Source organism: Phascolarctos cinereus, unplaced genomic scaffold, assembly GCF_003287225.1.
Source record: "Phascolarctos cinereus isolate Bilbo 61053 unplaced genomic scaffold, phaCin_HiC Scaffold_726;HRSCAF=1367, whole genome shotgun sequence".
Taxonomy (NCBI): Eukaryota; Metazoa; Chordata; class Mammalia; order Diprotodontia; family Phascolarctidae; genus Phascolarctos; species Phascolarctos cinereus.
In genome coordinates this window covers 117208542-117234291 of record NW_027556098.1, presented here as the reverse complement: position 1 = coordinate 117234291, position 25750 = coordinate 117208542, and the positions used below count along the sequence as shown (strand labels likewise).

The following is a 25750-nucleotide window of genomic DNA, read 5'->3' as shown; positions in this document are numbered from 1 at the left end:
GCAAATGGGGCAGCTGATTTACAACAATTGAGTTGTATCTTATCCTGCAGTAGGTCAAACAATGTGAAAGCAATCTGTCGCTGCCAGGGATAGAGGAGATGAAGGAGGTGGGGGCAGGGACAGTGCTAGTGTATTGCAGTGATAAGGTCAGATGGGGAGGGCCTTGGTCCCTTCTACCAGAGTCAAACTAGTATGCTTCCTCCAGTAACTACTCTGAAAATTATTAAACCCTCCATGAAAATGACTGTCTGTCCATACCTGTCCATGCATGCTGAAATCAAAGAAAATCTCTGAACAGCCTTAAAAGATATGTTAGCATCTTAAAAGTTCCTTCTTCCTCTTCAAATTACATTTCCATAGAGCTGTGAGTGTGTTTGTGATAAGCTGGTCAGCTCTGGGCCCAAAGACCTGAGAGGATCCAGGACAGTAATGGGTATGTTCGGAAGCACAGTCAGAAGCAGGATCAGAGAAATTAGTGGGGTGCATACAATTTACTCATTTAACCTTGTTTGCCTCAGTTTCCTCACTTGGAAAATGAACTGGAAAATGAAATGGCAAACCCCTTCAGTATCTTTGCCAAGAAAACTGCGAAAAGGGGTCACAAAGAGTCAGGCATAACTGAAAAATGACTAAACAAAGATACAATTTATTAGCTGTCACCTTGAGTGCAGAAGAAAGAGTGATGGCTTTAGAATATGGGGGAAAGTGGATTTTGATCCTGCCTTTGTCACTAACTACCTGTGTGACCTTGGGCCTTCATTGGACCTCACCTTCTATGATGCACAATGAGAGGATTAGACTAGAATGGACTTAAATTCAGGAGCTCCAGGAACTGAGATAGGGAGGGGAATGACATTTTAATTTTCAGTAATGTCTAATTGAAATTTACCATTTCCTTCTATCATGAAAGTAGGTAACAATGTGTACATGTTCATAGACTTCACCAGACTGCCAAAGGGTCCATGACACTCACAAAAAAAGGTTAGGAATCTTTGGACTCAATGATCTCAAAGATTCCTTTGAAGTTCTAACACTTAGTCTATGATTTATCTGAGCTTGGGAGAACTTTTTAAAATTTTTCCTTTGAGGTTGAGATCTATGCCTACAGTGCTTCAGGGAAACTTATTCCCAAGAAATGTCTCCCCCTCCTTTCTCAGAACTGGAGGATTCTGAGTAACTCCCAGTAACTAAGTGGGCTGTCTGGCCTTAGACACCCAGACCTTGTACACAAAAGCATATTGAGCCTGCAGGGAGCACAAACAGTGAAGTCCCTAAGTTGGGAGTGTGGGGGTAGCCAAAACATCATAATAGCTCACATTTATGTAGTGATTTATGATTTACAAAAAATGAAAAGGAAACTTCATATGTGTTATCCCTTTTAAAGCTTACAATAACTCTGTGAGGTAAGCAGGATAAATATTATTATTCTTCCACTTTACATGTAATATTGTCTGCATGTTGCCAAGATCATGACACTGGAGATGGATGGATGTGTATTGATTTGCGTCAGGGGTAGGGAACCTGTAGCCACATGTGGCCCTCTGGGTCCTCAAGTCAGCCACATGTGGCCTTGAGGACACAGGTTCCCCACCCCTGGTTTGGGGCATAAATCACTCCCAGCATTCATTCCCCTTCTCAATAGGGTAGGACTCTTACTGCAAACTAACCCCTCTTGTCCTAATATATGATGGGGAAGGGAAGCAGTGGAGTGTGTCAGGAATAGCAGCAGGCAATATATAGGAAGCTATAGAGAGCAGTCTCCATGGAAGCAAGACAGGAACAATGACATTGCTTGTGCTGGACTCCAGGGCCCAGGGTCTGTCTGGGCATATCCTTCCTACTTTGCTGAAAACCATTGAGAGGGCAAGACCCAAGGTGCTGATTCTCTTCTCTGCCTCCTTTCTCCCTTCTCCCTCTCCAGCTTCAGAGAGGACATATTTCTCAGGATGAAAGATAGCTGTGCTTCTTACAGACATATACCTCTCTATTTATTTTGTCTCCTATGCTGGAAATTGTATTAATCATAGTTAACCACTACATTGGTAAGTTAAGCATGTCATTGCTCAAATCCAGTGGAGAAAGGCAATTGGAGAAACCTCAGACAGAAGGCAAAGAATTAAGCCTTTATATAGTGTCTCCTATGTGTCAGGTACTGTGCTAAGCACTTCTACAAATATTATCTCATTTGAGCGTCACGACAACCTTGTAAGGTAGGTGCTAATATTATCCCCTTTTTACAGCTGAAGAAACTGAGGCAAACACGTTAAGAGACTTGCTCAGGGTCATATAGATAGTGTCTGAGGTTATGTATGAATTCATGTCTTCCTGATTCCAGGCTCCGCACTCTGTCCATTGTGCTACCAGCTGCCTTAGGGGAGAGAGAAGGAGAGACAGAGAGGGAGAGGTGGAGGGAGAAGGGGAGAGATGGAAGGGGAGAAAAGGAGAGGGGAAAGGGAGAGAGAGGAAAAAAAGTAGGGACGGGGTGGCAGAGGGACATGAGGAGGGGGAGGGAGAGGGAGATGGAGAGTGAATGAGTGAATCTGCAGCCACTGGGGCTGGGGAGAGGTATTTGAGTCAGAGCCTTTACCATTTTTAACTCCTTTCCCCCTGGACTTGGTGGGGGAAAAAATCTCTCTTAGAGAGGAGGAACAGAGGCAGCAGCTGGAGAAACCAAAGAAGGAACATCCCCAGCCACATGAGGATGGAGGTGAATAAGAGGGAGCACAGCATGGCATCATGGTCACTGCAACATACAAATTGTCCTGTTCTTTCACTTCAATTATATGTCCCGGTCCTTAAATATTCATATTGATTTATTTATTTTTTTAAATTTATTGCTATCTTGTTTTTGGTGCACTGGATAAAGTACTAGATTTTGATTCAGGAAGACTCATCTGCCTGAGTTCAAATCTGGCTCCAGATATTTCCTAGCTGTGTGACCCTGGGCAAGCCACTTAACCTTGCTAGTTTCAGTTTCCTCTTCTGTAAAATGAGCTGGAGAAGGAAATGGCAATCCATTCCAGCATCTTTGCTAAGAAAACTCCAAATGGGGTCACAAAGAGTTGGACATGACTGAAAACGACCCAACAACAAAAAATCTTATTTTTATATCACCTTCATTTCTGAATATAGCCTTCTCCTAGGCCACCTAGAGAACCATCCCTTATGACAAAGAACAAAAAAGAGGGGGGAAAGCAGTTCATCAAAACTAACCGATATTTCAGCCAAGTCCAGCATTATATTTAGATCTCCAAGCCCATATTCCCTACCTGCAGAGGAAGAAAGAGAGTGTCTGTGTGGACTTTGAATCTCCAGGTTTTCTCTGTCCTGGGGAATTTGTGTTCCAGTCCTAGTCTAGTCTTGTTGGGCCTCTGACCCAACACTCACACCCTGCCTCAAAGCCCCCTACCTTACCTGCTCTGATCCATAACAATCTCCAATACTTATCTCCAGGTCCAATTCCCTACCTGGTATTGCCAAATTACAGCCACCCACACCCATGGTGACATCCTTAGTGTTCCTGCTACATTCACTGGATATCCACTGAATCCATTTCTATGCCAGAGGAGAGATATGAATCAGCCTCAGATGAACTGTAAAGAACTGAATGCCTTGTGATAGCAGCGGGTCTGGATGAAGGCAGGCAATTTGCACATTTGTATATCCACGTATGTTGGGGTGGGGTACAGCTGACTGAAGAACTCAAGGGGTTAGCCTGAGAAACAATTAAATGATCTCAGGGTAGTGGTTATATGACAGGGCTGGGGCCATAGTGGTGACACTGGCCTCCATGCTGTCCGTAAACAAGACACTCCATCTCTCTCTGCTCCAGGCCTTTTCTCTGGCTGTCCCTCATACCTGGAATGCTCTGTCTCCTTCTCTCTGCCTGTTGCCTTCCCTGGCCTCCTTCAAGCTCCAAGTAAAATCCCTTCTATAGAAAGGCTTTCCGAACCCCTCTTAATTCTAGTGTTTTCCTTCTAATTATTTCCTGTATACAGTGTGTTTCTATATACTTGTTTGCTTGACTCTCCCATTAGACTGTGAGCTCCTAAAGAGCAAGGACGGTCTTTTGTCTCATTCTCATTACTTAGCAGAGTATCTAGCACATCGTAGGCATTAATAAATGTTTATTAAATTTATAGCAGCTCTTTCTGTGGGGGCTAAGAATTGGAAATCAAAGGGATGCCCATCAATTAAGGAACAGCTAAACAAGCTATGGTATGTGACTGTGATGGAATATTATTGTGCTATAAGAAATGACAAGCAGGATAATTTCAGAAAAATCTGGAAAGACTTACATGAACTGATACAAAGTGAAGTGAACAGAACCAGGAGAATGTTGTGCAATACTATACAATGAAGAACTGTGAATGACTTGGCTACTCTCAGAAATACAATAATCCAAGACAATCTCAAAGGACTAATGATGAAGCATGCCATCTACCTTCAAAGAGCGAACTGATATTGTTTGAATACAAACTGAAGCATGCTATTTTTCACTTTCTTTCATTGTTTTTCTTTTGAGTTTTCTTATATAAAATGACTAATGCAGAAATGTTTTATGTAATTGCACAAGTGTAACCTCTATCTGATTGCTTACCATCTCAGGGACGAGGGATAGGATTTGGAACTCAAAACTCTAAAAAGTTTAAAAAAAATTGTTTTAACATGTAACTGTGGAAAAATAAAATATTATATATTAAAATGTTTATTAACTGAGATACACATAAGTAGGTTAGAAATTGCAATAGCTCAGGACTCCTAAAAGTCAGGCAAGTATGAAAAATCAAAATATGCAATAGGTCTGGAATAGAGGGAAGGTCAAAACATAGGGAAGTAGTTTGGGTAACAGGGATGGAGCACCAGAACCAAGCCTAATCACTTAACAGAAAAAGCAAGAGCAAGTATGACTGGCTTAGGGTCTGCAGGTGGGGCTAAGTGGGGGCACCTGGCTACAGTGGGGATGCAAGGGGGAGAGAAGAGAATAGTCATTGACAGAGACTTCCTTACACAGGTAGGTCTTGATTATAGAATGTGTGAATCAGCCTTAGATGAACTGCAATGAAATTAATGCCGTGATAGCAGGAAATCTGGCTGGGAGCAGATTAAGAGCTAGAACATGGAATAGAGAGTGGATATGATGGCCAGAGTGCCAGGCTTGGAGTCAGGAAGACTCATCTTCCTGAGTTCAAATCTGGCCTCAGACACTTACCACCTGTGTGACCCTGCAAACCACTTAACCCTATTAGTCTCAGTTTCCTCATCTGTAAAATGAGCTGGAGAAGGAAACAGCAAACCACTCCAGTATCTCTGCCAAGAAAACCCCAAATGGGGTCACAAAGCATGGACATGACTGAAAATGACTAAGACTTATCAGTTGTGTACCCTTAGGAAAGTCACTCAACCCCTCAATTTACTTTCTGTATAATGAGGGGATTAGACCAGATGGCAGGAAGCCAGTGGTGTGCCATCTTTAATCTCCTTAGCAATTAAAAGGCTACCTGTAGCCAAGACTATTTCCATGGTAAATCCATTCATGAGAACCCTTCTCCAGGTGTCTTCCTTCAACCTGCGGCTCTTCACTTGAGTGAGTGGGTCTTTCCTGCCTGCTGGTCTCTTAACCAAGCTCAAACTCACTAGGTGAGAAGAAATCTGTCCCTTCTCCAATGTGCTCTCCTATCCAACCTGTAGCTGTAGTAGATTTGGACACTGCCAAGAGCCCTGGTGGAAGAATGGCTGGTGCTGGCCCCATGGTGGTAAGTCCTTCTCCATCAGGTTCAGGAGATCCCTGAAGGTAGAGTCACAGGATCTGGGTTCAAATTCCATCTATGCTACTTACTACATGTATGACTTTGGACTTTACCTCTTTGGGCCTCAGTTTCCTCAAAAGTAAAATGAGGGCATTGGACTAGATGTTCTCTAAAGTCTCTTCCAGCTCCAAATTGAGAATCCCATGAACTAAGAAAGAGGGAATGAGCCTCCTCAGGAGCTCTGGCTCTGGCTAAAGCTTAGGTACCACAACAGGAAGCTCTTTAGTTAATGCTGAACATTCTTGGGCTGCCACAGATAGTTAGGGGATATTTTAGGAGGCGCTGAAGCCTCAGATTGAATCAGAGGCTCAGGAAAAATGCCAAGTCACAAGGGGGTGATGTGGACTCCTCAATAACCCTTTTAGTCTCAGAAGATAATGTTAGATTTTCAAAAAATTAAAGCTGAACCCTTATAGGTTGGGAGGGAAAAATGGTAGTATTCTAGTGGATCCTTTAAAGGGCATTGGAAAGGGATATATATATATTCATACACACACATACACATACATATATGTATGTACACATGCATACATGCACATATATACACATATAAATATGTGTGTATATGTACACATATAGATAGGTATTATATATACACATATGTGTGTGCATATGCACACATTTGTATGTATATATACATACATCTGTATATGTGTGTATATGTATAAACAGGCCTCAACTTTGGAGACTGTTGTCAGATCCAGTAGGGTTACAATAAATTTGAAGAACCATCCATCCTGCTCTTCTTGGACCAGATTTAGTTTCTCCATGCTGTCAGTAACATGAAACTTTCCATCAATTTCTCTTTCTTTTAACACCAAAATTTATGCACATATTCACCTATCATCTCCTTCTGTTCAGCTCAAAAGAGGGAAGGCTCCTCCCTTTATGTTTCTTGATCACATGACCTTCGATTTTCTCTAGGACCTCATTCCCACCGATCAAATGATCTCTTTGGTAACTACAATTTCTCCCTCTAAAGTGATCTCTTTCTCTTGTCTATAAACATATTGAAGTTTCCTCCATTCTAAACAATAAAAACCCTTTCTTTCAGCCTTAATATCCCTTTTGAGTTACCATACCATCTTTTCACTGCCAAATTCCTCCAGCCTCTACTCGCTACCCACTCACTCCCCAACCCCCTGCAGAGTGGCTTCTGATACCCCCAGTCACCGAAAACTGTTCTCTTGAAGGTCACCAGTGACTCCTACACTCCAAACCATAATGCATGTTTTTCTTTTCTCTTCTTCCTTGGATTCTCTGCTATGTTCAACACTGGCTTCCAATTCCAAGACACTAGAAAACCCTAGTTCTTGTTTCCAACAGACTAGTCTTTCTCTCTTCCTTTTATTAGTTCTTTTCCCTTTGATCCCTTTAACGTAAATATTGCCTTACAGAGTTTTAAATAGTAATTTTTTTTCCCCAGGGCAAGTAGTTGGGGATAGGGGTGGAGAAGAGTGCTTAGGAAGGAAGCTTAAAACCTAGGAATATAAGGTCCTGTGAGGAGGAGAAGATATCAGGGATATGGTCCCATGACTATGGAAACAAAGAATCTGTGATAGGGGTACCAGATCCCATGGTCAGAAACACCATGGGGTTATTGCTTAGGTGGTTTCAACCAGGGGAGGAGCAGAGCCAAGCAAAGCATAGTTGGGAAGGCTCTCACCGGGGTGCAGAAGCAAGAGAAAGAAGCCGCCACCTGGTAGCTTCCTGTTTTGGGTAATTATCTTCCTATCTAGGTTTTTCTACCTTCTGGACTACGAGTGCTACCCTGTACATTTTGACATCCTGAGGCAGAGCTTCATTGCTCTTCCAAGGCTTAATCTCCAATCCTCCTCTCCTCCACTCTATCCCTTAACAACTTTATCTATTCCCCAACACCTTTATGAGGATGAGTCCCTCTAAGGAAATACCTTAAACCACTGAAGACCTCACCTAATCAGGGAAGCTGTCCTCTCGTAGAACTGACCAACAAGAATCCAGCTCTGGCCCAGGCCTTAGTTTCATTGTAATCTGAACCTACATGAGATCTAAATTCTGGTGTAAAGTACCACGTCCCTCATCTCTTGCTCCTTGACTTAGCTTAGCACCCTAAGTTCAGAGCTCTGCCATACCCAGACCACTGATCATGTGCCTTTCCTATTCTGTCTGTACTACTGAATCTGGGAGACTTGATTCCACCATCCACACATTCTTTCCCTGTTTTCCACAAACCAAAATACTATCAAGGATCAGTACATATTTTGAGGTATTTGTAAAGGACAGTATCCAAATTCATATGTAATTCATAAGTTTAAAGGTAACTGGAATAATGTATGAATAAAAACCACACCCCTACCCCATATGGTCTTCCCAGCTTAGTACGCAATACTGAACCAAGAAATCATGAGTCCTCAACGCCCCCATGATTCTTAGCTTCACATGAATTAAAATAAAAATGGCCTCTTCCTCTAGCATTCACCTGCCAACTTGAGCTTGCCTTAGCCATGTCTTCAGTTTATAATTCTCAGTAGATTCTTGCCCATTACCAAGCCTCCTGATCAACAGTGTGTTTTTGTACATTCCGGTGTAGTCATTGCCTAATTCGTTACTATTCTTCCTCCACCAAAAGGGAAAGAATAGTTTATAATAGATTCGTTCTCAAAGTTTACAAAAGACCTTCTCCCCACACCCATTTTTCAGTTCTATATCTCCATTCCCAATCCTTTCCTGAATTCCAATTCTTATTTCAAATTACCTACCGCCCATCTCTACCTGGCACATCCTGCTAACAGTTCAAACTAAACATTTCTATAACCGAACTCATCTTCTTCCCTTATAAATCAACTCTTCCTCCTCTTGATTTTCTTATTTCTACTTAGCCTGTCAATCATACCAAGGGTAGGGAATACTCTGCAATATTCTGGGAGAAAGGTAATGACAGACTGGAATTAGAACAGAAATGGAATGATAGTAAGGTAGTGGCTAAGACAGGAGAAGAGTCAAAGATAATTTTTATGTTATGATCAAGGGTAGGGAACCTGTGCTCTCAAGGCCACATGTGGCCCTCTAGATCCTTGGGTACAGCCTTTTGACTAAGTCCAAGTGATTTGTTCTGTAAAGTTTGGATTCAGTCAGGACTTAGAGGGCCACATGTGTGCATGTGTATATGTACATGCCTATAGATATATGTTATTTTCTTACATAGGCTTTTTAAAAATTTCTGGCCTTTGTGTGTTGAATAATATTACTCTCCCTTTCATCCTTTCCCACCTGCTTTTCCAGAGAAGGCTGCAGTCAGTTCATGGTGTGGTTATGAAAAAAGCTTTTGCTGCAGGAAGCAATGACAAGAATGAAGAAGATTCTGTGGGCTCTGGGGCAGCTAGCATTTTTGAGACATTGTCAGAAGGCTGGATATATTTTTCCCAATGAACTTAATAAGTCTCTTTATGAAGAATAGGTGGAAAAGGATATATCTAGTGGGAGATACAAACTCAAAAAATATTAATAACAAAACCAAAATCCTAACCCATATTACGCTCAAAACCCAAAGGATGATGAATCATAATTTTGTTTTGGAGAAACAGAGAAGGTTTCTTCTTTTACTGTCACTCCAGCACTTGAAGACTTGTGGTCTGTCATGGTGTCAATTTTCATCTTAAAAATTTGCAAATGTATTTCTCTTCTCAGTTTGAACATCATATCAGTCTTTCTGGATAATGTTAATGTTAGCTGGAAGCTAAACTTTAGTAGTCAAACAAAAAAGTATGACCCTCTTTAAGAAAACTAGGTAAAAAAGAATCCAAACTTGTAAAAACATATGATTTGATGGCGAGAGAATTGTTTTTACTTAAATTTTTTCTTTTTTGCTTGGGGTTTCTTTTAATTTTAAACTAGGTTGGCACACAAAAGTATTCATTTATATATTGTTTCCTGTTTATTCTGAATAGCTTGCTTTGCATATATTTGTTTGCACATTGTCTCCCTCATTAGATTGTAAACTCCTTGAGGGCAGGGACTGTTTTTTATCTCTTTTTGTATCCCCCAATGCTTGGCACAGTGCCCCCCACACAGTAAGCCAGTAGGCACTTAAAATGTTTAATGATTGATTGATTGAATTGGAGAGGGGCAAGAAACTTAAAGGTCAAAGGTTAGAAATCATCATTCACTGATCAATGCAAATCATCATGTATTGATCAATCAAAAAATAAAGCTACGACATCTCTATTGTAGCTAAGTTCAATGAGAAAATCCAATTCAAATGAGAATTTTCAGAAAAACATCTATAGCTTAAAGCAAAGTACACTTCAATTCAACAAGCATTAAAGCACTTATCTGCAAGATGGTGCTGGGTGATGGAAATGAAAAGATAAAGAAGAAACTTTCCTTCAAGTAATGCACATTCTGGTGGCAGGTGGAGCATAAAATGCATACAGGGAGAAGTAATGCAAACCAGTTTCAGGAGGGAGAGAGCTCTAACAACGGAGGGGTTGGGAAAGATCTCATATAGCATCTTAGTGGTACTTTGAAGGAAGCTAGAAATCCTTAGGTGGAAGGGAGAAGGAATACGTTATAGACTTGGGAGGGCATTTGTATAAAGACACCAAGGTGGGGGACAGAATGTCAGATATAGGGAATAGCTAACAGGCTAGTTTGACTCAAATGAAGAGTGCACGAAAGAAGAAAAATAAAATAAGAGACAATTTAAGTGGGCAGCTAGGTGGCACAGCAGATAGAGCACTTGGCCTAGAATCAGGAAGGCTTGAGTTCAAATCTTTGCTCAGACACTTACTAGCTATATGACCCTGGGCAAGTCACTTAACCCTGTTTTCCTCAGTTTCCTCATCAGTAAAAGGAGCTGGAGAAGGAAATGGCAAACCACTCCAGTATCGTTGCCAAGAAAACCCCAAAATGGGTCACAGAGTCAGACACCACCGAACAACTGGAGACCACATAGAGATGGGTTTGAAATACCAAACTGAGTGTTTTGTATTTTATGCTAGAGTTAACTGAGCTATTAAGGATTCTTGGGTAGGGGAAGAGGGGAAGACATGATCAGACTCGCGTCACAAAAATGTCAATTTGTTGGCTGTGTAGGAGAAATTTGAAATGTTGCTGCAGTCTAAGAAAGAAGAAATGTTTCCATGGATTCACAAAATGTGAATCTACTTGAACCCATTCTTTCTTTCCTTTGAGTTACTAATTATCTTTAACTCAGCGGACACAAAGTGGGTCTTGACAAGTCATCTCATCCATTAATACGCTTCATGTTGGGCCAGAAAAGTAAATTCTGAAACTCTCCTCACTCACATATTTTGGATTCTACTATCCCTCCCTTAGGAGAGATGGCAGAAATTCTTACCCATAACTAGGAAATTAGCAAATTCTTACCCATAGCTAGCTAACCTGTAAGCCTTCTGGTTTATAAAAGCAGTGAGCTATGTTTATGAAACACAGGTGCCTGGCAGTTTGATTAAACAGTCTCTGGGATTTCATTGTCCTCACCCTGCAGTCAGATATACAAAATTCAACTTAATTAGGCTAAGTAGGCATCGGAGAACCTTCATATATTCAGTTGCAGCAGGGAGGCCAAGAGATGGCTTGTAACAAGCTAATTGGTTGTAGTATATTAAATTATTCCTCCCCACTTCTTCCAGTTACAGAAGCCACTTCTGCTCAGGACATTTCACCCTGTCTCCTTTTATTCTCCTTGGCATGAGAAATTCAAAAGTAAATTTCAGATAGAAAATGTTGCTAAAGTACCATTAACTCTCAATCATCCATACTATATGCATTGAACATCCTAAGCAGTGGTTGGGGATAATCTAAAACCAAGGACCATCTCTTTTTTAGCTTCAGGAAGTCTCTTTTTACTGACATAGAGTCACCTGTCTAACGATCCTTGGCTTAGAGTAGGAGTTCTTTTGCGTATTAGGAACCCCTTTGACAATCTGGTGAAGTCTATGGACCCTTTCTCAGAATAATGTTTTTAAATGTATAAAATAAGATACAAAAGATTTCAAAGTAAATCAAAGGTTAGTGAAAATAAAGACATACTTTTTTTCTATCCCAATTTGTGGATCCTCTGAAATCTATCCTTTTACCCTCGGGTGGCTGTGGATCTCAAGGTAAGAACTCTCATCTTAGGAAAGAGAGAAGTTTCCATATGTGGTTGTAAATGAGTTTGTTTTGCAAGGCTGAAAAGATAAGGGGGGGGGGCAGCGGCAAAAAAGCTCAACTCTCTCTGGACAATCCACAAAATACATAATCAAGGTCATTTGGATCCATTCCTTACTCACTTTTCTTTGGTGAATTAAATACACATCAAAGCATCCAATCACAGATGCTTTTCTCCTGAATGACCAGCAGATGAAATCTGATCAATTACAAGTACGATATGTGGTAAAGAATACTGCATTTAGTATTAAACGGCCTTTGTTAGAGCTTGAGCTCTGCCTTTACTTCCTGAATGACTGAAAAAAATCACTTCTCTCTCTGGGCCTCAGTTTCCTCATATGTAAAATGAAGGAGCTGGGCTCAGTGGGCTTTGATCTATGATCCTATGACCTCAGACATCTACTAAGATACCCCAAACTGTTCAGTTTGAGAAATTCTCTCTACGACATCCCAGATGACTTGTCATCTACTACCTTCAGTTGAAGACTCCCTTCCCCCTACAAGTGAAGCCACCCCCAAGAAGACCTGTTTTACTTTGGGGCAGCCCTAATTGAGAAGAAATTTTTCCTCACCTCAAGGCTAAACCTGTCTCTGGACCCTTTTTGCCTACTGCTCCTCATTTTGCCCTTAGGAGCCAAGCAGAGTCAGGTGACCCCCTGTTCCAATCCTTTAACTTGAAAACAACTGTTCCTGACCAGTGTCCTAGAGGCCAAAACCCCCAGTTGTTCCTCATTTGCCATAATCTCTCATCCTCTTACCATCCTGATGACTTCTTCTCAACTCTCAGTTTTGTCAACGTTGTTCCTAAAATGAGGCACCCAGAGTTGAACACAACATTCTACATGTGGTCTGATCAAGGCTATCATCTTCCTTGTTCTGACCCCTGTATCTTTCTTAATATAGCCCAAGATGAAATGAGGGTCCTTTGTCTTATTGTTGACTTATATTGAGCTTCCAATCTGCTAAAAACTTTGAATATTTCTTTAACATGAGATGATGTCTTCTCCCTCCCATAGTAGGTCTTCATTACTTCATTCCTGAATAACTGCAACAGCTGCCTATTGATCTATTTGCTTCCAGTATCTGTGTTCTCTAAGTCACTCAGCAAAACATTAGGATGTCATCTTCCTAAAATACTTCTTTCACTGTGTCACACACAACCTCTTTTCCTCCCCCTCCACAAAAAAAAAACACCTTCAAGCACTCTCTATTAATTAACAAAGTCCGAAGTCTTGTGTCTAGCATTCAAGGCTTTCTTCCACAAGCTGTATAGCTAATTTCCTATTAGTTAAGAGACTGGTTCCTCATTTCCAGGCTAGGCCTCCCTCCTACGGTCCCTCAGATATACTCATTCTTGCCTTTGAGACATCTTTTTAATTTTTATTTTTTTTTATATATTTATTTTTAGTTTTCAACATTCACTTCCACAAGATTTTGAGTTCCAAATTTTCACCCCATCTCACCCCTCTCCCCACCGCAAGATGGCATGCATTCTGAATACCCCTCCCCCTAGTCTTCCCTCTCTTCTATCTCTCCACCCCCTTCTTTTATCCCCTTCTATTTTCCTGTAGGGCAGGATAGATTTCTGTACCCCATTTCCCATATTTCTTATTTCCCAGTTGCATGTGAAAACATTTTTTTTAAACATGTGTTTTTAAAACTTTGGGTTCCAGATTTTCTCCCTTCCTCCTTCCCCACCCACCCTCATTGAAAAGGCAAGCAACTCAATATAGGTTATACATGTGCAGTTATGCAAAACACTTCCTTAGTAGACATGTTGTGAAAAACTAACTCTATTTCCTTTAATCCTATCTTGCCCCCCCATTTATTCTATTCTTGCCTTTGACCCTGTGTCTCCTCAGAAGTATTTGCTTCTGATTACCCCCTTTCCCAATCTGGCCTCCTCTCTATCCTCTCTTGTCCCCTTCCCCCCCTCCCCCATTTTCCTGTAGGGTAAGACAGATTTCTATACCCAATTGAATGTGTATGTTATTCCCTCCTTAAGTCAAATCCTATGAGAATAAGATCTTTGAGACATTTTTACCTGGCATTCTTGCCACCTGTAATGAAAACCCTTCTGCTTCCCACAGATAAAACCTTCCCATACTTTAAGGCTAGGTTCATATTCATCTCTGTCCATGAAATCTTACTTTCCTGACTTCCCCAACTCACACTGATATCTCTTTTTCTGAATTGGAGTAACTTATTGCCTATACCATATCACATATAGCCCTGTATGTGTTTCAAGTATGTCTTCACTCCCCAATGAGAACATAAGCTTCTTGAGGGCAGGGATGCTACCAAAAATCTTTATATCTCCCACAGAATCTTGCAGAAGATTGCACGATGTTAAGCACTTCTGTGGATTCCACAGTGTCAGAAAGGGCACCGAATTTGGAGTCAGGATCTGGGTTCAAAACTTGACTCTGAGATGGTAGCAGTGTGACCTTCAACAAGCTAGTTAATCTTTCTAAGCCTCAGTTTCCTGATCTACAAGATGAGAGTCACGGACTAGATTATCTCAAAGGTCCTTTCCAGTGATTTAGTGAAGTCGAGTTAGAATGACAAAAAGCTACTAAAAGCTAATAGCAGCCTTAAGGGGGAAATGAAAACATTAACCCAAGTCAGAGGGTAGTGTGGGAGGAGGAAGGCTGTTTGCACTCACTTTGCCTGGAGGCTGGCAATACACTGATCCTATGAGATCATCTTGACCCAGCAGAAAGTGGACTGGTTCTAGAATCAAAGAACCTGAGTTCAAATCCCACATCTGACACTGCCAGTGTCATGTTGGGCAAACCAGTCAATGTCCTGGTTTCCTTCAGTTCCTCATCTGTAAAATAAGGGAGTAAGTATAGATAGTCCCTTCTATCTCTAAATCTATGTCCTATTATTGAATCCAACTCTCCCATTTTACAGATAAGGAAGTGGAGGCCCAGAAAAGTGATAGGATTTGACTGAACCAGGATTTGGCCACAGATGTGACTGGACTCCAAGTCCAGTGCTCCTTCTTAAAGCACAGATCTAACTACATCATTACTTTCCTCAAAAAGTTTCAGTGGCTCCCTATTGCCCTTAGCATAAAATGTCAGCTCCTCTGTGTAGCATTTAAAGTCCTTCCCAACCTGGCTCCAATCTCTTTCTGCATTAATTAGATATTCATCACCCTTAAGCATTCTATAGTCCAGCCAAGTCTGCTCTGTCTAGTTCTCTTTATTTATTCTATCTTCTGTCTCTGTACAGCAGATTGCCCGCCAGCCCTGGAAATGTTCTACCTCCTCACCTCCATCTCCCTTCAAGCTCAGATGTCATCTCCTACCGGAGGGCTTTCTCCCTGAGATCCTCAGTATCAGCGAAAGAGTGTTCCCTGACCCCAAATTTACTTTTATCTATTTTATATTTACTAATCGGTGTGCCTGTGGTTTTTCCCAAGAAAATATAAGTAACTCGAAGACTTGCTTTTTATGTAATGCCTAGCATACAGTAGGATAGCAGATATTTAATAGATGCATGTTCATAGGAACATTGGGCAGCAGCATGATGCATAGAATGCTGGGCCCAGAGTCAGGAAGACTTATTTTCCTGAGTTCAAATCAAGCTTCAGACACTTCCTAACTGTGTGACCCTGGGCAAGTCACTTGGCCCTGTTTGCCTCAGTTTCCTCATCTGTAAAATGAGCTGGCAAACCACCCCGATATCTTTGCCAAGAAAGCCTCAAATGAGGTCATGACTAAACAATAAAGCACATAGTAGGATAGTAAGTGTTTAATAAATGCTTGTTAGGAAAGGACCTTAGAGGTCCACCAAGTCTTAGCCTCCTCCTCATTTTAAAGATGAGAAAGCTGAGGCCTAGGGAGGTTAAGTGACTTACCTGAGGTTACACAGCTAGGAAGTATCTGAAGTGGGATTTGAGTCTTCCTGACTATAAGTCCAACGTTCTATCTCTGCCCCATCTATTGAATTTCTACTATGTCACATTGCCTAGACTAGGGAGACAGGTGAGTGTTTTTGTAAACAACAGTCCCTAAATAAACTCAAGAAGTTCCTATGTGTATATTTTCAATATTTTTTGCTTGAAAAAGATTAATGAGGTATTGATTAGAGAAATGTAAATCAAAACAACTCTGAGGTACCACATCAAACTTATCAGATTGGCCAACATGACAAAACAGGACAATGATAAACGTTGGAGAAGATATAGGAAAATTGGAACACTAATGCATTGTTGGTGGAGTTGTGAAATTATTCAACCATTTTGGAAAACAATTTGGAACTTTGCCCAAAGGGCTATCAAAATGTGTATACCCTTTGACCCAGTAATAGCACTTCTAGGGCTATATCCCAAAGAGATCATACAAATAGGAAAAGGACCCACATGTACAAAAATATTCATAGTAGCTCTTTTTGTGGTGGCAAAGAATTGGAAATTGAGAGGATGCCCATCAATTGGGGAATGGCTGAGCAATTTGTGGTATGTGAATGTAATGGAATACTATTGTGTTATAAGAAATGATGAGCAGGCAGACTTCAGAAAAACCTAGAAAGACTTGTATGGACCAATGCTAAGTGAAGTGAGCAGAATCAGGAGAAGGTTGTACACAATAACAGCCATGTTATGTGATGACTAATATTGATAAACTTAACCCTTCCCAGCAATACAAGGATCTAAGATATCTCCAGAGGGCTCGTGATGGAAAATGCTATCCTCATCCGAAGAAAGAACTATGAAAGTTGAATTGCTATTTTTTTCCTCTTCTGTTGAGTTTTTTTCCTCTTTCTGATGGTTCCTCCTATTAGTTTTAATTTTTACTTACAACACTACTAATGTGAAAATATGTTTAATAGGAATGTACATGTATAGCCTATATCAGATTGTGAGCCATCTTGGGGAGGGTGGTGGGGAAGAAGGGGGAGAAAAATTTTAAACTCAAAAGCATATGGAAGTGACTATTGATAAATCAAAATGAATTAATAAAATTTTAAAAATAAAAATATTAATGAGGTTTCTACTATTACTGAAGAAACATCAACACCAAAGGGAACTTCAGACAAGAGCCCATCCTCAACATGGAGGCACCTCTAGGGGGTTGGAATAGAGATGGGCAATCTATCACTTCCTGGCCCCTAGTGAATGAGGCCCCAGAGTCCAGTCCTCTGCATAGAAGACCATCAGTGAGTTCCCCAGATGTGCAGACAACAACATCTCTAGGGAGAGAAATGTCAGTGTTCTTAACTGAGGGAAAGTTATTTCCATCAAGCAACGGAAGGAAGCTAAAATGTAAAGGTGTCCTCAGTATTTCAGCTAGGCCTAAAGACCTGAATATTTTTATGGGACCCAGAGTTTTCTTAATGCACATTGTGGAAGGGTTGGGATTGCTTCTCCTGGCTGTTTTGTCTGACTGTTATTCTCCTCGGTGGAGGAGCCAAATGGAGCAATCACCACACAAAGAGCCCATTGAAGCTTCACCACAATAATTCTAAAGAAATCTCCAGAGCTAATGGTTTAACCAGGAGAAAAGGGAAAAAAACACACTGCTGCAAGAATGATAAAGTCAGTTTGGTCCTGCACCATGGTGCTCCCAGCCCATAGCACACCCTTAATAAATGTTAGCTGATTCAACTGAATATTACTAAGGGCTTAGAGGCAGTTGGGGCTATAGTCAGAAAGGAAAGAGGTAGGCCAGGGGTGGGGAACCTACAGCCTTAAGCCCATATGTGGCCTTCTAGGTCCTTAAGTGCGGCCTTTTGACTGGATCCAAATTTTAATTTGGATTTAATTTAATTTTAATTTGGATTTGGTCAAAAGGCCACGTTTAAGGACCTAGAAGGCCACATGTGGCCTTAAGGCTGTGGGTTCCCGACCCCTGAGATAGGCCAGGGACCAGAGAAACCTAAGTAACCTCACCGATAGAGCCAGTTCTGACGTTAACAGACTGAGCAGACACAACTCTAGACATGCTTCTTTTGTTGGCTGAGAATAGCATCCAAACACTAACAAGACAGAATGGTCTCTTTCATAGGAACCGCTGATGCCAATGTGAAGACAGACAGGAGATTTCCTCCTTTCCACCAAACACTTCCCACACCTTCCTGCCTGTGCCCCCTTGTGCATGCTGTTCTCTGCTCTCACCATTCTCTTATCATTAGCACTCACTGCTGCTTCCCACCTCCTCCTATTGGGATCCTCCTCGTCCTTTCAGGAGCAATGCCAATGCTTCTTCCTGTCTGAAACCTCCCCAGACTCCCATGTAGTCGTGAACTCTCCTTTCTTGATCTCATAGCATTTTATAATTATGCACTTATATGCTGTGGCATTCATTTGTGACAGTTCTCTGATGGAGTCTCAGTGGCAACAGAGTTTGTTGTTATTTAGTTGTTTTCAGTTGTATCTGACTCTTTGTGACCTCTTCTGGGTTTTTCTTAGCAAAGATACTGGAATGGTTTGCTATTTCCTTCTCCAGCTCATTTTACAGATGAGGAAACTGAGGCAAACAGGGTTAGGTGACTTGCCCAAGGTCACACAGCTAGTAAGTGTCTGAAGCCAGATTTGAACTCAGGAACATGAGTCCAGGCCTGGTGCTCTGTGCACTATGGCGCCACTTAGCTACCCTTTATTTATCTAATCCTCTATTTCTCTGTATACATGGAGGGTGGGAGGGGGAGTGGAGGAATTAGGGTGCTATTTAAATGTTTAACAACAAACTCTCCAAAAATATGTGTGCGTATGTATGCATGTATGTACACATGACAAACTCTTCAGTTTAATCTGCATTATTAACATTTTCTCTATCACTTTCTTAAGTCAAGACAACCAATGAATCAAGCCTGAGTTGTAGCATTTCCCAGTTTCGATGGTAGGCGTGTTCACATTGAAAATTTAACCATAAGGGCAGCTAGGTGGTGCAGTGGATAGAGCACTGGGCCTGAAGTCAGGAGGACCTGAGTTCAAATCCAGCCTCAGACCAAACACTTGACACTTACTAGCTGTGTGACCCTGGGCAAGTCACTTAACCCCAATTGCCTAAAAAGAAAAAAGAAAATTTAACTATAAGCTCAGCCCATATAAGCAAGCTCCAGCACTCCCTTGTATAATCTTCTAATGGACTATAAGTTCCTTAAAGACACGAACCACTTTCTTTACCTTTGTGCTCCACACAGTGATGTGCACATGGTAAGTGCTTCATACAGGTTTGTGGAAAGAATGAATGATGAATGAATGAATAAGTAAACGAATAAATGAATTTTTCCACAAGCTAATGCATTAAGTTGTCCATGCTTTGGGGATTCTTTATTATTATTCACTTTAAAAGGACAGAGCTCCTGCCTTCAACCCTGTCAGTTCTCCTTCTGCTCTGTTCCTGGCCCCCTCCCTCCCACATATGGAATTCATGACTCAGATTTCTAAGTTCAGCCCTTCAACTCACCATGGAGTTCATAGCAAAGTGATTGTGCTGAGTCTGTAGGTCCAAGGCATGTTGGTAGCTGACTCCAATCTCTGTGTGACTCTGGAGGAATAACTCTTTGTTATGGCTGATCCAGTCGAACATCTGCCAAGAACCAGAAAGAAGATAGGAACCATAAGGGTCAGAGGTCTATTAGGGCACCACTCCAGACTGTTAGGGTCCAAACGAAACCAGGGCCTGTAAGAGAAACCTGGGCACCAACCCCCTGTCTCAGCGCCAGGCCAGGCTGCAGTCCTGTTCCACAAAGAGTGTGAAGATTTTGTATGCTGTCTTCCATTAACTTGCAGATTGTATATTTAACATCTCAGTGCCCCAAACTTGCATCTCTTCATTCTTCTTCCATTATTATCATTAAAAGCCTAGGTTAAGAATTGGATTACAATCTTTAAAGTGCTTAATTTTTCTTTCCAAAAATCTACTCAATGATTATCTCATTTGTTCCTGAGAACTACCAGGGCTAATACTGAGGGTTGACAGCTAGAGAAAATGAGGCTCAAAAGATTTGTCTAAGATTATATAGATTTAGAGCAGGAAAGGCCCTTAGAGGTCATCTAGTCCAGTGGTGTCAAACTCAAATAGAAATAGGGGCCACCCAAAGAATTGGAAATTGAGAGGATGCCCATCAATTGGGGAGTGGCTGAACAAGTTGTGGTATATGAATGTAATGGAATACTATTGTGTTATAAGAAATGATGGGGGGGGGGCAGCTAGGTGGCACAGTGGATAGAGTACCAGCCCTGGACTCAGGAGGACCTGAGTTCAAATCTGGCCTCAGCTTACTAGCTGTGTGACCCTGGGAAAGTCACTTAACCCCCATTGCCTCACCAAAAAAGAAAAAGAGAAAAAAAAAAAGAAATGATGAGCAGGTAGACTTCAGAAAAACCTGGAAAGACTTGTATGGATTGATGCTGACTGAAGTGAGCAGAACCAGGAGAACGTTGTACACAGTAACAGCCCTGATGTGATATGACTAATATTAATAGACTTAACCTTTCTCAGCAATACAAGGATCTAAGACATCTCCAAAGGCCTCATGATGGAAAATGCTATCCACATCCAAAGAAAAAACTATGGAGTTTGAATGCAGACCTATCTGCTATTTCTTTCTTCTGTGGTATTTTATTTCCTCTTTCTGGTGGTTCCTCCTATTGGTTTTAATTCTTACAACATTACTAATGTGAAAATATGTTTAACAAGAATGCATATGTATAGTCTATATCAGATATCTTGGGGAGGGAGGTGGGGAGGGAGAAGGAGAAAAATTTAAAACTCAAAAGCTTATGGAAGTGATTATTGATAAATCAAAATAAATTAATTAATTTTAAAAAAGATATAAAACAAAACAAAACAAAAAAAGAAATAGAGGCCACCAAAGAGTACATGAGGATCTCTGCTGCCTCATATTGACTTAGAAAACATAGACAATATCAATACTATCTATGTTTTATTGTATTTATTTTATTAAATATTTCTCAATTACATTTTAATCTGGTCCAGGCAGCACTAGGGAGTGTGTTGTGGGCTGTGTGTTTGATACTGCTGATCTAGTCCAATCTTATCATTTTACAAAGGAGGCAAGTGGGCCCCAGATCACTAACTTGGCAACGTTACCCAGGTGGTAAGGAGCAGAGCTAAGATTCAAATCCAGAACTTCAAGCTGCAAACCCACCACTTTTTCCCCCACAGCTGGGACAGAGCCATTACTCAAACCCGAAGTCTCCTGCCTTCCACCCTCCTGCTCTTTCTAACAGGGTACTTTTGGTGTATCCAGAAAGGAAGTGGGGCAGCTAGATGGCAAAGTGGGTAGATGCCAGGCCTGGAGTCTTGTTTGGTGATTAGGTATTTAAAAGTCTTTGTTGACCAGGAAACTGATTTAGATGTGTGATGTCTGCTGTTTATTCCATATCCCATCCATTTCTGAGTGAGAGAGGACATCATAGGAAGGATTTACTGAAAAGAACCCTGTGGATCACTCAGTATGATCCTTTCCTTCTAAGGGGAAAGGGAAATGAGGCCCTCAGATGAAAAGGACATTTTCTGACAGCTAGAACTCCCTTTAAACACAAAACCTGTACTATGGTTAATGACTCCTGACTGACAGCTAGGACAAAGTTACACAATTGTCCATGCTTGCCAAAGTCAGAATTATACGAGACAGAATCCTCATTTGATCTTGAAGTATTATAATAGGCAGCCTGGAATAGGGGATAGACAAGTGGCCTTGGACTCAGGAAAATCTATCCTCAGATCCAACTGACCTCTGTTGACTCTGTGTGGTGGAAGGCAGATAGGAGGGGAGAGAGGAGGAGAGGGAGGAAGAAGGAAAGGGAATAAGCATTTATTAAATACTGATCATGTGCCAAAGAGCTGTTGAAACGTTTTACAAATATTATCTTACTTGACTCTCTTAACGACTCTAAAAGGTAGGTAGGTGCTACTATGACCCCCATCTTATACAGATGAGACAACTGAGGCAAACAGCAGTTAAGTGATTTGTTCAGGGACACACAGCAAGCGTCTGAGGCTGAATTTGAACTCAGGCCTTAACTCTAGGCCCAGTGCTCCGTGCACTGAGCCACCCAGATTACCCTGGGGAACCTTAACTTCTAATTGTTCCAGGCAATTTTTTAGGACTAAAAAGTTGAAGAGAAGGTGCTGGCCTGCATTAGTAGAGGTGGTTTTCTGACTTTGGCATTCCCTTTACAAATGAAATCAAGAGACGCCATCAAAAATGCATTTCTTTATAGCTCTTTTAGTGGTGGCAAAGGATTGGAAAGTGAGGGGATGCCCATCAATTGGGGAATGGCTGAACAAGTTGTGGTATATGAATGTCATGGAACACTAGTATTCTATAAGAAATGATGAGTTGGATGGTTTTGGAAAAACTTATATGAACTGATGCAAAATGAAGTGAGTAAAACCGGGAGATAATTGTACACAGTAACAGCAATATTGTATGATGATCAGCTGTGAATGACTTAGCTATTCTCAGCAATACAATGACTGAAGACAATTCCAAAGGACCTATGACGAAAAATGCTATCCATCTCCAGAGAGAGAACTGATGAACTTCGGGTGCAGATTGAAGCATACGTTTTCCACTTTCTTTCTTTGTCTTTGTGTGTGTGTGTGTGTGTGTGTGTGTGTGTGTGTCTGTGAGTTTTCTTTTGCAACATGTCCAATATGGAAAAATGTATTGCATAACTTGACATGTATAATTGATATCATATTGCTTGCCTCCTCAAAGGGTGGGAGAGAATTTTAAACTCAAAATTTTTTAAAATAAATGTTAAATTTTTGGTAATGTAATTGGGAAATATTTAACAAAATAAACAAAAATATCCTTAAAAAGAAAAATGCATTTTTAGGCCAAAACTTCTCCTTTTCTGTGTGTGTCATGGATCCCTTGGGCAGTCTGGTGAAGCCTATGGATCCCTTTTCTCAGAACAATGTTTTCAAATACATAAAATAAAACACTCAGGATTACAAAAGAACCCAATTCCACTGAAATACAGCTATAAATTTAAAAAAAAAGTTCAAGGACCCCAAGTTAAGAATCCCAGATTCTAATCTAACACCTCTCCTCTCACTGACAACTCCCAAACAGCTTATAGATCTTTGCCCAAGGTCAAACAGCTGATTTGTGATAGAGCTGGAATAGGAATCCAGATCACTGAATTCCCAATCCAGGGACTTTTTCACCAATGCTTGTTGTTTCCCCCATTCATGCTCTTAATCCATCCCCCTCCCCCACCCCTGCCCTGGCTGTTCAATATGTCTTCACCTAGCCTCTTTCTACACTGAAAGCACCTTGAACATTCACAGGAATCTGAGCAACCTGCAGGGAAGAAAAGTCTTTGCTACTGTCTCCAGGCCATAGTGTGGTACCCCTACACTCTCACTCTCTCAATTTCTCTCTCTCTCTCTCTCTCCCTCTCTCTCTCTCTCTCTCTCTCTCTCTCTCTCTCTCTCTCTCTCTCTCTCTCTCTCTCTCTCTCTCTCTCTCTCTCTCTCTCTCCCCCTCTGTTGACTTTCTTACATAGGAAATAGACAGTACCTTCTGTTTCATTATACAGAAACCCCTCTTCCCCCTCCCAAATACATGCTTTCCAGGATAACTCTATAGTAGAGAAGTGACCTTCTGTGTACTCTATGTTAAATGACTAATTAGATTTTGAAAAAAAAAAACAACTGGAGAGATGTGTTAATACTAGAATAATTAAACCCACTGGCACCAACTCCCAGCTAAAATACAGATCAAGAAGAGCAAAACCCAGGCTGGCACCAGAACCAGGCTGGCAAGTAGCAGGGAGTGGAATAATTCAATTCAGCAAATGATTGTCAAGCAACTACTGTATGCAAAGCCTTGAGCTAGGTCCTGGGCACTGTCCTAGAGCTGCAGTATGGCCAGAACCAATGTAATGAAAATGTAATTGGGAATTATTTAACAAAATAAATAAAAACAGAATAAAACCTTGATAAAGTTAGATTTTAAAACTACGTCAAGATGCCACCAGCAGGGATCCTTACCATACAGTTTAATGGGCCCCCAGTTTACTGAATGAGGGCTAGACTTCAAAGAGTTGAAATGAATAGAGGTATCCAGGTATCAGGTAAAGGCAACTTTTTCAAGAAGTTTAGAAGTGAAAGAAAGGAGAAAATGGGAACAGAAGCTAGATGGGAAAGAAAGATCAAGAGAAGGCTTTGTGTTAGTATAACAAGGGTGACTCTCTTGGGCTGGACAAGCACATCCTAAGTTCATGAGAATTTACACATGCCGTAACTCATTGCTAAAGTGAAGGACCTACAATTTGGGATGATGTGACCATCCCCTAATGGTCTCTGTTATGTGTAGTAGTTGGGGTTGTGTAGTAGAGGATTAGTGACTGAGCTGGCTTTAACAAGTTATAAAAGGAATGAGCTGAGATTCAACAGGTTGTTAAAGAATGAGGACAAATATCCTCTCACCTCTCTCTGTGTCCTTCCTCATTTGGAACAAAGGTCTTTCAGCAAGGGGGAAAAAGAGGAGATTTTTCTCCTCCATGCCCCAGCAACATGTACATAAATAGGCATATTCAAGATACGTACAGAATAGATGGAAGGCAACCTTAGAGGGAAAGGCAGTAACAGCTTAGGTAGAGGGGTAGGCAATAGGGAAAGCCTCCTTCAGAAGACAGTTTTTCCCCCCAACACATTTTTATTTATTTCATAAAATATTTGTAAAAAAATTGAAATTTATTTATTTAATTAAATATTTGGTAAAAAAAATTCAGTCATTAAAAATTTTTTTGAGTTCCAAATTCTCCCCCTTCCTTCCTTTTCCCTTCCTTGAGATGGCAAACAATTTGATATCGATTATAAATGTGAAGTCATGCAAAACATATTTCTGTATTAGCAATTTTGTTACACAGACATAAATTTCAAAAGAAAACACAAGCTGAAAAAAACTTTAAAAGTGTGCTTCTATCTGCATTCATATTCCATCAGTTCTTCTTTGGAGGTGGATATGGGCTAGCTAGGTGGCACAGCTAAGTGGTGAAGTGGATAGAGTGTCGAGTCTGAAGTCAAGGAGACTCATCTTCCTGAGTTCAAATCCAGCCTTAGATACTTACTAGCAATATGACCTTGGGCAAGTCACTTAACCCTGTTTGCCTTCATTTCCTCATCTGTAAAATGAGCTAGAGAAGGAAATGGCAAACCATTCCAGTATCTCTGCCAAGAAAACCCCAAAAGGGGGTCATGAAGAGTCAGACACAACTGAACAACACAACAAACATTTTTCCAATCACAATGACTTGGATCATTGGATTGAATGGAAATAGCTAAGTCATTCACAGCTGATCATCATACAATATTGCTGTTACTGTATACAAGGTTCTTCCAGTTTTAAGATGAGTCTTGAAGGAAGCCAGATATTCTATGAAAAATAGGTGAGGAGCAACAGACATAGGAGACATTAAGTGCAAAGGCTAGGAGACAGTGGTGTCTATGATGAAGAGTAGGCAGTCCTGTGTAGCTGAGTCATAGAACTCATGGCAGAGAAGAAATATGTAATTTGTAAGACCTAAAAATAGGAAGTGGATGAGATGATGAGATGAGAGAGGAGTAAAGTGGGGATGTTCTGCAGAAGGGACAAAGTTAGATGGGCCATTTAGAGACTTAAGTAACAAGGCCTAGGATGCCATCCAACCTTACCTTGGATCTGGGGGACCTAGGCTATTCCTTTCTTGGGTTCAGAAAGTTTAGGGTGCTCAGCTTGAACTAGGAGGTAGAAGCAGAGTGGGGTTAGAGATTTCTTAGATAGCCAAGGATGAAAGGTCTTTG

General features: G+C 41.0%; 1 protein-coding gene across 1 annotated transcript in view; it reads right to left on the bottom strand.

Annotated features, from left to right (window-relative positions):
• The window catches only part of KALRN (kalirin RhoGEF kinase), a 709132-nt gene that overhangs the window by 294107 nt on the left and 389275 nt on the right, over positions 1 to 25750 (bottom strand). Inside the window, 1 exon segment of the mRNA XM_078146745.1 lies at positions 19388 to 19510. Within this exon segment, the coding sequence (XP_078002871.1) occupies positions 19388 to 19510 (123 nt within the window).